Below are 15,846 nucleotides of genomic sequence, written 5' to 3'. Positions count from 1 at the left end.
TTGTCCCTCTGGATAGTGCCAGCTGGGCATGTGCTGTGCTGCAATCCCCCTTGTGAAGCGAGTGCTGGTGACTTTGCCCTCCAATCCAGGTGGTTTGAGGAGAAGCTGTGACAACAGCCACCACCCCTGTCCCAGTTTGGGCAGGGCAGAAGGGTTCGGGGCAGTGCAAGGGCTGCTGGAGGTGTGCCTCATGGTGCACCAGATGGGATGATGCTTTTGGGGCTGACCATGCTGGGAAAGAGGAATATGCTGTCCCCCAGCTCGGCAGCATGGCTCAAGGATGAGGTCTGGGTGCACGGGGGCATTGTGGGAGTGACGGGCACCTCTGCCCATGTCACAATGTCCCCAGCCCCAGGTGCTCTCCCCTGTGCCACCCTGCACATCCCTGACCCCGATCCCTATCGCAGCTGGTTGTGCTGGATCCAGCAGCACCTTGCTCCTGTCTTTTGACACTCACAGGGTGCCCACGGTGCTTCTCTGACTGCATCACTGCCTCCAAAGTATTTCCTTCCCTCACAAAACACCCATTTCTTATATGCCCTTCTCTCTTTGTGTCCCCCTTTGCTTTTGCAGGGTTTTAGGAGGTTTCCTGTAGCTTTAGCAGGGTCCCCAGCCCCAAGGAGCTCCCTCAACTGAGTGGCTGCCTGCAGCCCCGCTGCCTGCTCAAGCCCCAGGTTTGCCTCATGTCCCCTGCCCGTGGTGCTGGGACCGAGCTCTGGGAGCCCTGGGAACACCATCCCAGTCTCCTGGGCAGCCTTAGATAAGGGCTGCCCTGGGGGCATCCTCCCCTGCCTGCTGTGGGCACCACTGGGGGACCTCACAAGGGTGCAGCCCCCTCCATCACCCTCTGAAGCTGCAGACTGGAGCGTGTGCCCCGCACAGATTCAGGGTGTCAGGGGCGAGTGAGCTGGAAGTGGGGACACCCTCCTGGCCTGGGTACCAGTGACCATCCCCACTCGTGTGAGCATCCTCAGAGTAGGCAAGCATTCCCTGGGGATGTGGCTCAGCGGTCCTGGCATCCCCAAAATGCCTGTGCTGTGGGAGTGGTGGTCTTCCAGCCCTGGTCCCTGGGGAGCAGCTGGGAGGCAGGAGCTGGTGACATGTTTTCTGGCTGGTCCAGTCCCCTTGCCTGTGCTGAGCAGGTCTGGCCAGGGTGTCCGCAGGCCGTCCAGCCGTGCCGGTTCCCTAATTGCTGCTGTTGTTGGTGTTTTGTAAGGGCAGGGTGGAGCGCTCGGCCGTGCCTTGCGTCAGCGCGGTGCATGCACCCTCCCTCCAGGAAATCCAATGTTCGCCTGGCCAAAAGCAGGTTCGGTGGAGGAGGAGAAGGAGGAGGAGCTGCTTCCTCGCACCTTGGCCGGGGCCCCAGCATCACCCTCCCTCCTCTCCCAGCTTCCCTGGAAAGGCTGGGCTGGGATTTCCCTGCTGGAGGGGGAGTGGGCTGGGAGGGGGCTGGGGACCTCCAAGGGAGGGGGACACGTATGTCACAGGCAGGGTGTGGGGTCAGTGTCACCCTGCCTGTGCAGACAGTGCCTGGCACGGTGACCCAGGGCACCGGGCACGCTGCCTGCGGTGGTGCAGCCAGCCCCGAGCTGGTTTTGCTCTCAGCCCTATATCTTTTCCCTTGGCCCCAAAACACCCGTCAGCTGGGGAGGCCAGGGAATCCAGTGGGTCCCTATAAAGTCACCCTCCAGCACCAGCTCTTGGGCCTTTCCCCTGTTAGGGTGAGCTGATGGCAGCCCGGGGGATTCTGCTGGCTCCTGGGCTGGCACTGGCCTGCAGGGTTCCTGACACTGAGGTTTTGTGACACTGGGGGTTCCTGAGCTGCCACCGTGCTGAGGGGTCTGGGTTTGTCACGGGGCTGCTGTGGGGTCTGAGACCACTGAGGCCTTTGGGGGCTGCAGGGCCTTGGGCTGCTGCAGAAGCTGAGGAGCCTCAGGTTCCCCCATGTCTGGGGGTCCTGGTCTGCCAGGGGGTCTCGGGCTGCTGTGAAGCATCCAGGGCTCAGCACCAAGGCATTGCACCCCGATGTAGGTGCCCCACTGGGACAGAGCCCCGATGCACTTGCTGGGCTATGGGGCGAGTGAGGGTCCCCTGGGCTGTCCCCATGTCCAACCCCGCCGTCCCCGTGCCGTGCCTGGTCCCGCTGCTCCCCTGCCCTCCCATCCCCAAAACCCGGCAGGGTTTGGAGCCTGCATCCCTGCGGGGGCTGCCCCACGGAGCCCCCGGCAGCGGGCACAGCCGGGGTGCCGCTGGCCCGTCCGGCAGCGCTGCCGCCATCCCTGCCTTGGCCGGCTGGCTCCATCCTACAATCCAGTTCTCCTTATTTGGCCACAGCGCTCGGCAAGAGGGGGAGCGGCGGCGGGGGGGACGCGGGCAGGGACGGGCGGCGGGACCGGAGGGGCTGACATCACATCGCGACGAGGGAGAGGAGGGATGGGGGGGCTAAGTTTCTTTTTTTATAAAAGGAAAAAAAAAAAAAAAAAAAAAAAAAAGCAGCAAGGCCTCGCAGCGCACTTGAGCCAGCGGGCTCAGCAGTTCCTTTAAAAGGAGATGTCTGTGCTGGAGACCTTTGTACACTCCCAGCCCGTCCGGGAAGCGCGGCGGCGCAGGAGACACCTCTCCGCTCCCACCGCCGGCAGCTGCCGCCAAACATGTTATTGCAAAACACTGAAACGCTGCGCTGGGAGCTGGGCAAGAGGAGGAGGAAGAGGAGGAGGATTGAAGGCTCCCCAGCATCACCCAACCAGCTGGGGAGGGCTCGAGGCCCCAGCTGAGCATCCTCAGGGTGGGGGGGCCTCTCCTGGTACCAGGGGAAGGGCTGCTGGACTGCTCCAGCCACCTGGTTCCCATTAGTGGGGTCTGGCTTGGAGCTGCTCAGCATCTCCCTTCAAATCCCAGCTCTGCCTTTGCCAGGCATGGTGGAGCCGGGATTTTGGGGCCTAGGGATGTTTTTTGGGCCAGCTTGCCCAAGGAGACTGCTGTTTGGCAGTGGGTACTGGTGCAGGGTCAGGGTTCACAGGCTGTGGGGCTGCTGCCACCCTGTCCCGAGGTGTCAGCCATAAACAGCATGTGCCCAAGTTCCTTGTATGGGTAATACAGTAGCTGGGGACAGTTTTCTTCCCAAACTTTATTTGGGTGGATCCTGGGTGGTCACTTGTGGCTTGGATTTGGGAGTACTCGTAGAAATCTTGTTCTGCCCCCAAGGAAAGCCTGTTTGTGTGTCTGATGCCGTACAACGAGATGCTGCTCTGGGTGCAAGTGAGAGCAGGGCTAGGGCCATGAACGGACCTGGCCCCGTGCTCCCACTGCACCCCATGCCCCAGCAAGGCTTCCTGGCTCTGACAGGTGTCCCCTGTGTCCCAGCAGGTTGTCCCATATCCGTGGGGGCTCAGGGTCGGAGCCCAGAGCAGCCAGCACCATAGCGTCCAACAGCTGGAACGCCAGCGGCAGCCCTGGGGAGGGGCGGGAAGATGGCCAGGACGGCATGGACAAGAGTCTGGACAATGATGCCGAGGGAGTGTGGAGTCCAGACATCGAGCAGAGCTTCCAGGAGGCGCTGGCGATCTACCCACCCTGCGGCCGGAGGAAAATCATCCTCTCCGATGAGGGCAAGATGTACGGTGAGTGATGGAGGCACCGCCAAGGCACCGCGCTGCCGGCCAGGGCTGAGCTGAAAAACCTCCTGCCCCAAACTCATGCTGGGGCATCGCCCTCGAGCATCCCCCAGCCCCGAAAGCAGCTGGCTCGGGTTCATCCTGGAGCAGGACTGGGGAGGTGGCGGTGACCTGTGTCCCCTCCCTCTGCCCTGGCTCTCCCTCCCGCTCCCTCCCTCTCTCGGCCCTGCCGGACCGACTGGTTTGGTGAAGCCGTCGGGCAGGGAGCGGGCGCGGGACTGCGGGGCCAGGGCAGCCCCAGCCCTCCTGCTCCCCTGTGCCTCCACAGCGCTCCCCAAACCTTCCCCGACCGGACTTGGTGGCCAGAGCAGCCTGTGGCAAGGGTCACTCAGCCACCCCGAGCCACCTGCACCCTGCTCAGTTTTTGGTGACTTCATTGGTGGCAGCAGGGCTGGTCAGCCCCGCTGGGGGGATGATTTTGGAGTGTCGGCCTCATTTCCAGTGTCTCCCAAAACTCCTGTCCCTGCCAGGGGAGGGACTGGTACCTCCTGCCCTGCACGTCCCATGATGTCACCCCCAAGGGCCAGTGACCACAAAGTCAGGAGCAGGCTGCCATATTACCAGCACCCCATGGTGACAACAGGACCAGGGCTGGCATCTCTATCCCCAGCCTCCAAAATACACCTGCCCAGGATGCTGCTGTCGCAGCGATGGCTCCCCCAGCGCCACTGGAGAGGGGCAAAAGGGACGAGGCTTGCTGGAGAGCACTCTGCCACTGTCCCCACACCCGTGCCAGCTACCTGTGCCACCCCATTTGCCAGGGCCCCCAACCCACGGCATCGGGGCTGCTGGAGGAGCGGGGTGAGGAGGAGGCGGGGGAGCACAGGGCTTCCCAAGCCTATGCATTTTTTGGATTTCTCTGGGAATAGCTGAAGTGCCGCCGGGAGCCTGGCCCTTCGAAGCACGCCCCAACCGGTTTTTCCAGCCTTTCAGAGACATCTGGCAGCTGCTTAAAGAGGCAGCAGCCCCTGCCGGCCTTTCATCTCCCCCCACCTTCCCCAGCACCTCCCCACTGGGACCCCCGGGACCCCTGGCTGGCATTAGCCAGCGTGCCGGGGGCACTGCCAGCATGGGCAATGCCATCAGGCAGCATAATGGTGTGCCAGTGCCTCTGCTCTCCTTCAGCACCCCTCTTTTTGGGGGTCCCATGGGTGCCCATGGCGGTGCCAGCCCCTGGCACGCTGGTGCCAGCACTGTGGGGGTGGCAGAGCGAGGTGGGAGCTGGGGAGCCAGGACCCAGCACGGGCACCCTGGGCCTTGCTAGGCTCGGGTTATTTTTAACCCAGCCTGTCCAACTGGTTCACGTGGTGGTGTCAGGGGAGAGGAATTTGGGGAATGTGGTAATTTGGAGGAGGACGTGCCCTCTCGGAGGGAATGGCACGGTCCTGATGAATCACAGGGAAGGGGACAAGGGGCAGGGCACGTGGGCACAGGGATGGTGTGAGGGTGCAGCCCTGGGCATGGTGTTTGGCAGGATGGGTGCAGGAGATGCTGGCCCTGCGTGCTGGGCACTAGGGCGGCAGTGGCTCACCAACTCCAGGAAGGCCCCACATTTCTTTCCAGTATTTTTTTCTCCCTATTTCATTCCCACGGGCAGGGTATGGGGGGCAGAGGATGGGACTCAGGAGCAGGGCGTGCAGAGGGGGGTTTTGAAGGCGTACCCCCAAACTGGGGGTCAGCAGCAGGGTCCCTGCTACAGGTGTCATCTCACCTGGCTTAAAGGACACCCTTGAAGACCTGGCCCCTGCTGGGTGCTAAGGAGGGAGCCAGCACGGGCTGGGAGGCAGGAAGGGTGGGAATTGTGCCTCAGGGTGACACCGGGGTGCCATTCTGGCTGTGCAAGGGGTACCCCCATTGTCACCCACCCACAGCTCCTGTCTGCCGCGGGCACCCCAAGGGGCAGCTGTCTCTGCGTGGCACCTGGCCCTGTCTGTCCCCATGTGTGTGTCCCCCAGGAGGGCCCAGTTGCTGTGGGGCTGGGAGGGGGCCAATGGGGCTGGAAGAGGAGGGCGGGGGGGTGGGTGTATTTTTTTTTTTTTTAAGGGATTTTTTTATTCTTTTAAAGCCGAAACCCGCTCCAAGGGCATTTCGACAAGTTCCAACCGCGACCATCTGGTCCATTAAAATAAATCTGGCGTGCCTGGCTGCCCCCGTGCGCGGGGGGGGCGGCGGGGGCCGGGGCCGGGAGAAGAAAGCTCCCAGCTGCTCTGACGTTTGAACGTAGATTGGCCACAGCTGGCCCCCGAAATGTGGCGCAAAAGCAACTTCTGCTTCGAATTAGACCAGGACGTTAGGAAATACTGGTGGAAAGGCCAGCCCGGCTTGTGAACGGGAAGCGGGGTGCCGGGGGTGGGGGGCCAGCCCGCGTCCCCTGCGGGCAGGGATGCCCGGGGTGCGCTCGCTGGCTCTGCTGGGGGCTCTGCCGTGGGTTCGAGGGGCGCTGTGCTTTGAGGCAGGGCTGCGGGGGGGGTCCCTGGTGCCGCCACCCCGCTCGGACCCCGCGGCTGGTATCGAACCTGTGACCTGTGCGGGGGAGCCCTGCCCGGGCCCGGCCCGGCCGCCCCCGGCTCCCCCAGCGCGCCCCGACGCTGTCGCGGCAGCGCCACCTCCTGGCAGCGCCGGCCTCGGCAGCCGGGGGGCCGCGGGGCTCTGGGGGTGATGCCCGCGGGGTCGGGGTGATGCCCCCCATGTACCGGGGCTGATGCCCGCGGGGTCTGGGGGTGATGCCCGCGGGGTCCGGGGGTGATGCCCCCATGTACCGGGGCTGATGCCCGCGGGGTCCGGGAGTGATGCCCGCGGGGTCTGGGGGTGATGCCCGCGGGCTCTGGGGGTGATGCCCGCGGGGTCCGGGGCTGATGCCCGCGGGGTCCGGGAGTGATGCCCGCGGGGTCCGGGAGTGATGCCCGCGGGGCTCTGGGGGTGATGCCCGCGGGCTCTGGGGGTGATGCCCCCCATGTACCGGGGCTGATGCCCGCGGGGCTCTGGGGGTGATGCCCGCGGGCTCTGGGGCTGATGCCCGCGGGCTTTGGGGCAGATGCCCCCCAGGGATCCTGGAGTTGATGCCCCTCGGGCTCTGGGGCTGATGCCCCACAGGCTCTGGGGCTGATATCCCCCGGGGGCCCTGGGGCTGATGCCCCCCATGTACCGGGGCTGATGCCCGCGGGGCTCTGGGGGTGATGCCCGCGGGCCCTGGGGCTGATGCCCCGCGGGGATCCTGGGGCTGATGCCCCCCGTGTGCCGGGGCTGACCCCAGGCTCTGCCCGCAGGGCGTAACGAGTTGATTGCCCGCTACATCAAGCTGCGAACGGGGAAGACACGGACGAGGAAGCAGGTGAGGCGTTGCTCTGCTTTTTCTCCTGGGGTGGTCTTGGGGCGGGGTGGGAGGCGGTGCCAGGTAAGCCCGAGGGGGAGCGGATGTCCAGCTGCATGCTCATCATCTGTGTGCCCTCCTCAAGCCACTGCTGCTGCCAGCAGGTCTCCCATCCTCTGCAAAGAGCTTCATCTGTGAGCACAAAACCCCTGGGATTTCCTCAGTCCCAGGATGCCGTGAAACTGGGGGTGTGGGGGCAGGCAGCACCCGGGCCCCCCGCCTGGCTGGGGGCACCTGTGGGTGACAGGAGCCCTCAGAGTCTCTCTGGGCAGTGTGTGTGTGTCTGTGTGTGCCTGCATGGGTCTCTCTGCTGCGCCTTCTGGATCTGGGGACTGTTCCTATCTCTGCCCCTTGCCAGGCTTTGTGCCACTTGTGCCAGGTGCCACAGCAAAGGCACTGCAAACCCCATGGGCTGGGAGCAAGGCATCCCCATGCCAGCCACGGGTCAGGGACCGGCTGTGTGGAGCTGTGGTGCTGGTCCTGGTGGGGCTGGAGGTACCACAGAGCCCTTGCCCTGCTCTCACCGCCCTGCCTGGTGGGATGCTGGGACAGGCAGGGATGCAGGCAGGGCAGGAGCACACAGAGGTCCCTGCAAGCCTTTGTTTTACCAAACCTGTCTGAGGAGTGGCCTGCTGCAGCCCTCGATGGGACTTGTCCCTTTGTCATGAGTCCAGTGGCTCTTCCCTCCTGGTGGCCCCTAGTTGGGAGCCAGGCCACCCATCCAGGCAGAGCCCATGGCCTTGGATGCTTGGGAGCATCCCCCACCACAGGGAGATGGTTGGGTTTGGGACACTTATTCTGGGACTGTCCCAGGCCACAAGTCCCCACAAGAGAGGGATGCTGGTCCCCAGACACTGCAGAGGTCATTCCTCCAGGACTTAAGTTGAAAGGAGAGGGACCAGGGTCTGGCCACTGGTTTTATGTTCAGACCAGTGCTTCATTTCTGGCTTAAAGACTTAACTGGACCCCCCTCCATGGGGGAAGGATGCAGTGTTCTGGGGGGACTCAGGAAAACCATGGGAGAGAGCACTCAGAGCACTGATCCCACTGTGCAGTAATCTCCTGGGCAGCCTGCTGTCTTCTCTTGGACAGCCTGGCACTGGTGGGAGCAGATTTTTGCCAAAATCTGCCCTGAAGCCCTGTGAGCGTGTGGACACCCACCTTCCTGTGGATGGCCCTTCAGCCACGCTGTGCCTTTACTGCCTGGACATCAGCCCCTTTTCTTTAGGTCTTGCTCTTACAGGGGCCTGGACACAAAACCCCAACTTTTTTCTCACCTTTCCCACATGCATGAGCCCTGGGGCAATGTGCCAGTCCCTCCTGGACCTGCAGGCCCGGGGCACCTCCAACTTGCCAGGCTTACGGTGCTGGCAGGGTCTGTCTGTCCCCAAGAGGTGGTAAACGGGGACCCTCTCAACTGCAGCAGCTTTACACCAAGGAGCTCCACCCCAGCCTGGGGTGGGCACAAAGCAGCAGCGGGGTGCCCCACAGCTTTCCTTCCTGCAGCTCTTGGCGGGTGCAGGACGCCCAGCAGCTCCGGGAGCAGCCAGAGCGCTCCCCCGTTTCCGTAGGCCCGGGGACAGCAGCCCGCCCGCGGGGGGAACGGATCTTCACGCTCTCTGTGTTTTCCTTTCCGAACGGCGTGGCGGGCGCTAGGTGTCCAGCCACATACAGGTTCTAGCTCGGAAGAAGGTGCGGGAGTACCAGGTTGGCATCAAGGTACGTTGGCGCCCTTGCCCAGGTGTCCGCGGCGGTGTCTCTGTGAGCATGGGCAGCCCCTCTCCTTCCTCCTCCTTTCCTCTGGTTGACGGCTCTGCTGTTCCCCCTCTCCTTCTGCTCTCTCTCTGCAGGTCTCTAGCCACTTGCAGGTTCTTGCCCGACGGAAATCTCGTGAGATTCAGTCCAAGCTGAAGGTACGCCCTGCCTCGCCTGGCCCCCGCCTGCTGGCGACTAACGCACTCGGCTCTGCGGTGTGCTGCTTGCTTTCCTGTTTTACCTCTCTTTTTTTGGTGTTTATTTTCCTTCCCCCTCACTTGGCTCCTTGGGTCAGATGGTTTTCACAGGCGTCGTTGTGGGATGCCCCGAGAGAAGCGCAAGGAGGGGCAGCAGAGCCCTTCCCTTTCCTCCAGGAGGGCGAATTGGTGCCAAAATCCCCCTTTGCATCCAGGCGAGGGCTCTGCCATGTGGGTTTAAACCCTCCTCTGGTGATGTGTGAAGGCTGCTCCCTTTTTTGGGCCATCAGGGGTTCTCCCACAAGGAGAAGGGCCCCCCAGGGCAGCCAGTGAGGCACAGTGGGGTTCAGGCAAGCTGTGCAAAGCCCACTCCCCTCCACCAGGGAGCCTGCCCCAGCTCAGAACAGCTTCTGGTGTGATGTGGGGGGCCCAGGGGTCCCCACAGGCTGCCAGCCCAGGGTGATGCACCAGGGTGTGAGCACAGCCCAGGGGCACCACAGGGATGTATGTGAGTGGCAGCAGGTCCAGCTGGGGCCATGCTGCTGGGGACGAGGCCACAGTGCCAGGAGCCAAGGGAGCCAAGTGAGAAAAAAAATTGATCGTTCTCTTTTCTGGTTGGCTTTTCTTTTCTTCCTTCCTTCTCTCCTTCCTCCTAACTGGAGCCCAACTAACCTTTCCATAACTGTTCCCACCAAACTTCGTGGTGGCAGCGGGGAGGGTGATGATGGAGGGGCATGACCAGGACTGAGGGCATCACCAAAGGACCAAGCCCTGCTTGATGCCAGGTGGGGGACAGAGAGGTCCTCAGTGCACAGTCACCTCCTGGGCACAGCCAGCTCCTTCCATGTGCCCCAGTTAATCTCTGCACTGTCACAGCAGGGAGCAGCTCCTTGGCTCCAGGGGTGATTTGCTGCCTCGCTGTGGGAGTGGGAGCCCAGGAAATCTTTCAGCCTTGCCGACCTTGAGGTGCCAAAGGCATCACCAGGTGCCCCTGTCCTGCTGCTGTGTCCATCTCCAGCACTGAGGCTGGCAGTGCAGGCCGCTGGCAGAGCTGGCAGCAAGGGGCACTGCCAAGAGCTGGAGCATTTTCATCCTCAAAGCTTTCACAACAAACTCCAGCTTGTGCTGCCTGGGAGCCCAGCAAGACATGTCCCCCAAATCCTTCAGCAGGAGCCCCAGTGCCCCATGAGAGGGATGCCAGGAGGGCTCCCACCACCAGACCAGGGTTTGGTCTGCTAGGAGAAGCCAGGGAGAGCATCTGAACCTTATTTTGGGATGCTCCTTTGGGCTTGTATGTCTTAAACCCAGTCTCCAGCCCCAAGAGGAGCAGTTGGGGAAGTGAGGGGGCAGGCAGCAGGGTCAACAGCAGCAGAAGCCTTTAAAAAATTAAAATAAAATAAAATAAGAAATAAAATAAATAAAATAAAATAAAATAAAATAAAATAATAAAATAAATAAAATTAAGTAAAATAAAATAAAATAAAATAAAATAAAATAAAATATAAAAAAATATAAAATCTTTCCTTGCCACATGGCACAGTGCAGAGCAAGGGGGAACTGGAGGCAGGAGTTACCCCAGGGGTCTATGGCTGTGCTCTTCATCTCCAGCCTTGCTGCCTGAAGGATTCTGGCATGGAGCAGCCAGGGCAGAGATCCCCCTGACCAATACTGGGAGGATACAGAACATTCCTTCTCAAGATCAGTGCAGGCAGCCCCCTGCCCTCAGCCAGCACTGTCCTGTGGGATGAAGACACTTCCACGAGCAGTATCTGTATTTTTGAGCTGCAGCCACAAGCAATATCTGTATTTTTGAGCTGCAGCCACGAGCAGTATCTGTATTTTTGAGCTGCAGCCACAAGCAGTATCTGTATTTTTGAGCTGCAGCCACGAGCAGTATCTGTATTTTTGAGCTGCAGTCATGTGTGTGTTCGTGCTCCCGGCGTGTGGCTGCACGCCCACCCTCCTGCCCTGCCCCAGGTGAAAATAAATGAAGCATTGATCCCTGGGGAAAGTTCAGAGGAAAAGCAGAGGGAGGGTGTGCTCTGGGACCAGCATGAACGTGTCCCAGCAATGCAGGTGGAGGAGCAGCCCTGCTGCAGGCAGGACCTGGGAGCCCTGGAGCTCCTGCCCAGCAGTGCTGTGACTTTTGGAGCAAAAGGAAAAAACGATTGGTCTCCTCTGTCAGTGCACACACAGCACAGGGGGAGTTGGTGCCCACGTCCCAGGGCATCCCAGCAGCTCTTCCTCTCCGTGCCCCAGCCACCAGCACTGGGGGCTTCTGAGGAGGCTGTAGGGGATTTTGAAAAGCCAAGAAAGGCACAGGCCTGGCTCACCACAGTGACCTCTTCAAAGAATGGGTGGGAGGCTTTGGCATCCCATTCCTGGTGGGATTAGGCCACCTTGTGCCTCCCCTGGTGACCAGCCAGGTCAGGGGCTTCACTCCCCAGGTCGGGCTGTGGTGATGAGCCAGGGTGGGGGATACCCAGCTCTGCTGGTTTCAGCCTGGGTAGAGTTAATTCTCTTCATGCCACCCCATGCCTGTGCCATGGAGAAAATTAACTTTGCCCCAGCTGACACCAGCACTGACTCAGGGGAAGTGTACAGAGTACCCAAAGGTTCCCATGACACTCTAACCTTGTTTTTTTTTTCCTTTCTTTTGCGGACAGGCCATGAACTTGGTAAGTTGAGCTTGAGTCTGAAATTCCTTTTGTTCTCCATTGCATTATGCCCTCTCCAATGGAGGGGCCATCCCCAAGGAGGGAGGGCCACCAGCAGCAGTGGGAGGGGGCATTTTCCAGACCCGTCAGCTTTTGCCCAGAGGATGTTGGCAAGCTTCAGCTGTTTATTAATGTTTGAGAGGGGGTGGGGGGATGCCTCTGCACCCGTCCCTGGCTGGGCTGTGGGATTGGCTGCTGGCTTTGCAAAACCTGTCAGACATGTTTGAATTGAGCATGAGGGAGCTCAGTCTGCCCCTGTAACCCTGCTCCCCCCTGTCCCCCCTTTTCCCCCCAGGACCAGGTCTCGAAGGACAAGGCTCTGCAGAGCATGGCTTCCATGTCCTCGGCGCAGATCGTGTCGGCCAGCGTCCTGCAGAACAAGCTCAGCCCCCCTCCTCCTCTTCCTCAGGCCGTCTTCTCTGCTGCCCCCAGGGTGAGGACAGCCCCACGGCCCCCAGACGGGGACACCCCGGGGTGGTGGGGACACTGTGAGCTGCACACGGGGCAGGGGGATGTTCAACAGCCGTTCTCAGCCGTGGGGGCAATGCAGGGCTCCCTGCTGTTTGCAGCAGGTGAGGAAGGAAATGTTAGGAGTGGGGAGTCAGAAACCACTGACTCCTCCCTGTGCTGTTTCCCCAGTTTTGGAGTGGGCCTATCCCAGGACAGCCTGGACCCTCTCAGGAGTAAGTACAGACCCCTCCACACCTGGCACCAGCAGGACCCCACCTTGGCAAGGGGCTGGGCATCCCAGGCTTGGTAACCTGATGATGCTTTTTCCTTTCCAGCATTAAACCGTTTGCACAACCAGCTTACCCCATCCAGCCACCCATACCTCCATCACTAGCCAGTAAGTCACGTCCTTACCCCCTTGGAGGGCACCCAGTGTCCCTGCCAGGTCATATTTGTCCCCTCTCACGCACGGTGCCCCCCACCTGTGTCTCCTCCCCAGCTCTATGGGGGAAAATCCTGGGTTGAAATCCAGCAAAAAGTGAGCAGGACCCTCCAGCCCCTTCCCACCCAGTACCCCCATGTTTTAGCCACGCTGTGCTGGGCGCTACGAGAGGGTGGGGGATGCAGTGGGGACAGCAGCATTGCAGGGGGGGTCACCCCGGTTTTTGGCTGCCCCTCCACCCCCGTGTCACTCCCCCGGCCCAGGTTACGAGCCCTTGGCTCCACTCCCGCCAGCTGCCTCGGCCGTGCCGGTCTGGCAGGACCGCACCATCGCCTCCGCCAAGCTCCGGCTGCTCGAGTACTCCGCCTTCATGGAGGTGCCCCGGGACGCCGAAACGGTAACGGTCCCCTCCGCCAGCCCGCCCGGGCTCTGCCCGTCCCTCCCCGTGCCCCGCGGCACCTCGCTCCCGCCTGACCTCTCGTGCTGCTGTCCCCACCCCGCTCCCTACAGTACAGCAAACACCTCTTCGTGCACATCGGCCAGACGAACCCCTCGTACAGCGACCCGCTGCTGGAGGCCGTGGACATCCGCCAGATCTACGACAAGTTTCCCGAGAAGAAAGGCGGCCTCAAGGAGCTCTATGAGCGTGGGCCCCAGAACTCCTTCTTTCTCGTCAAGTTTTGGGTATGCTGCTGGGAGGGTTAGGGTGGGGAGGGGCATTGTGAGAACCCTGGGCTTGGTCTGGGGTCTCTTGTGGTGGTGAAGTCTCTCCTCCAACCCGAGCTTCCAAAGAAAAACTCCGCAGCCTCTTGTTCTGTCTCAAGGCAGTTTATTGCTAGTTATCTAACAGATTGTGTTCTCGGGCTGTGGCTGTGACACACAAACTTCTGACACCCTCTCTGTCTGGTGTCTTCTTCTTCTCTCCCCCCACCCAGGGCTGCTGCTATCTTTTATATGATATATTACATATAATATGTTTACAGTTTTTCCCCAATACCTACTACCTATATTACCAAGTGCTTTTCTACTCTAAACCAATCTGTGAATGCCAACATCACCGAGAACATGGAGGCAAGGAAGAAGGAGGAGGAAGAAGAGGATCAGCCCACTTTCCTCCATCTTAGAACTTCTGACCCCCATGTACAAAGTAAACACCCCCCTGTACAGGTGCTAAAACTCCCCTATACAATACTAAAAAATTTCCCTTCTGTTTTGTAACTACTTTTACTATCCTATCTAACCCTTTGTGACTGCTTGTTCCACCTCCAAAGTTGGTAACTCATTCCATGGCTCAAACTCAAAATCACAGCTGTTTGCAGCTGCCTGCCAGGGTCTAGAATGCCTCTGACCAAGGCCTGGAACCTCTAAAAATGTCTGAGAGACATTTTGAGTTCCAACAGGTCATCCTTGAGCTACAGGCTTCTGGGGCTGTGGCATCCTGGGCAGCTCCGAAAGCTGGTGTCCCTCGTCCCCACCGAGAGCTGGGCGTGGTGGTGCCTCACGGGAGCCTCTGTCCCTCTCCTCTCTTCAGGCGGATCTGAACAGCACGATCCAGGACGGGCCAGGGACCTTCTATGGTGTCAGCAGCCAGTACAGCAGTGCAGAGAACATGACCATCACAGTCTCCACCAAGGTGTGCTCCTTTGGGAAGCAGGTCGTGGAGAAGGTGGAGGTGAGTTCCGTGCCCCACAGGGTCGGGAAGGGGTCAGGGTTGGTGCACGGTGGGTCCTGGGATGGAAAAAAACCCAGAGCTGGGTGTAGGACACATGGGTGCCTATACCATGCTTATGGGTGGAGTGGAGGGGACATTGTCATGTGCCAGTTGGGCACCAGCAGCCATGGGACAGCTGCTCACCCTGGCTGTCCCCTGCAGACGGAGTATGCACGGCTGGAGAACGGCCGGTTCGTCTACCGCATCCACCGGTCTCCCATGTGCGAGTACATGATCAACTTCATCCACAAACTCAAGCACCTCCCAGAGAAGTACATGATGAACAGTGTCCTGGAGAATTTCACCATCCTGCAGGTACCTCCCCTCCTTTTCCAGGCGGTGTGTCACACCAGGAGTGTGGAGCCCACACTTGCATCCACCCTGCTGGCCCTGCTTAGACCTGGCTGTGCCCGAGCCCACGCAGAGCCTGAGTTCCAGGCAGCAGATCTTGGTGCTGCAAACAAAGTGGCCGTGCCCAAAACTGGACAAATCTTCCAGATAATAGGGAGAAAAATAGGGTGCAATTAAATTGGCTGTGCCTGAGTTTCTTTGACTTAACCAAATAATCTGTAGCAGTTTTTTGGTGGCGCAAATGCAGTGGCTGGGCCTGGCTGCGACCTCCCCCAAACAAATTTTTGGTGGTGCAGTTTGGGCTGTTCCTGAGCCTGTGCAACATCCCTAAAACTGGGTAGCAAGTCTTGATGGTGCAATTAAATTGAATAACGGGTAGCAAATCTTTTCATGGTGCGAAGTGGCTGTGGCTGAGCCCATGCAACCCCCCCAGATAACAGCACGGGCACAGCACTCCCCTAACACCCTCTGCTCTGCTGCAGGTTGTTACCAACAGGGATACCCAGGAAACCTTGCTCTGCATTGCCTTCGTTTTCGAGGTGTCCACCAGCGAGCACGGCGCCCAGCACCACGTGTACAAGTTGGTCAAGGACTAGGGGCCCTTGGGGACAGGCAGGGGCACGAGGGGCGTGCAGGGGAGGGAGGGGGCCGTGCAGAAATGCCACCCGTGCCTGTTGCCTCGTGAGAAGTCATTTGAAGACAGGAGGAAGAAGGAGGAGGAAGAAAAACCAATAGCCAAAAATGACTGACTTGTGATCGCAGATGTTTTCTACTTAGGAACAGTTTCTTTTTCTTTTTTTTTTTAATAAATAAACAAAATTACCAAAAAAAAAAAAAAAAGGAAGAAAAAAGAAAAAGACAAGAAGAATAGGAAAGGAAGTGTAGGGAGAAAGGAAACCCACATCTGGCACTGGAGAGGGAGAGAGCAGCCCTCAGTGTTACTGATGAAGGCCAGGATCCCCCGTGCCAGCAGCAGCACAGCAGGATGCTGGAGCAGAGGACGACCCCTCCTTCCACCCCCAGCCTCGCTCAGAAGTGGCCCCAGTCCTGAGTGGAGAGGAGGGCAGCGAGCACTGACGGTCAGGAGGATGCAGCACCGTGCCAGGTCTGAAACTGATGGGCACAGCAGCGACAGCAGCCTTGGCACCGCGTGGCACGGCCCAGGGAGGACGTGGGGAT

The 15,846-nt window shown here is 60.1% G+C and overlaps 1 protein-coding gene across 1 annotated transcript; it reads left to right on the top strand.

Annotated features, from left to right (window-relative positions):
• The first annotated feature begins 3,375 nt into the window (after positions 1–3,375).
• On the top strand, positions 3,376–15,485 carry TEAD3 (TEA domain transcription factor 3). Its single transcript, XM_021536003.3, has 12 exons — positions 3,376–3,620; positions 6,941–7,005; positions 8,895–8,957; positions 11,663–11,674; positions 12,009–12,146; positions 12,353–12,396; positions 12,499–12,560; positions 12,899–13,002; positions 13,116–13,289; positions 14,137–14,277; positions 14,479–14,631; positions 15,150–15,485. Exons 1-12 carry the CDS (start codon positions 3,485–3,487, stop codon positions 15,261–15,263), a joined length of 1,206 nt encoding a protein of 401 aa, XP_021391678.1. The 5' UTR covers positions 3,376–3,484; the 3' UTR covers positions 15,264–15,485.
• Positions 15,486–15,846: the final 361 nt, after the last annotated feature.

The sequence above is a fragment of the Lonchura striata genome, chromosome 30 (assembly GCF_046129695.1).
Source record: "Lonchura striata isolate bLonStr1 chromosome 30, bLonStr1.mat, whole genome shotgun sequence".
Lineage (NCBI taxonomy): Eukaryota > Metazoa > Chordata > Aves > Passeriformes > Estrildidae > Lonchura > Lonchura striata.
The sequence above is the reverse complement of the archived record's forward strand: the minus strand, read 5'-3'. Positions and strand labels throughout refer to the sequence as shown.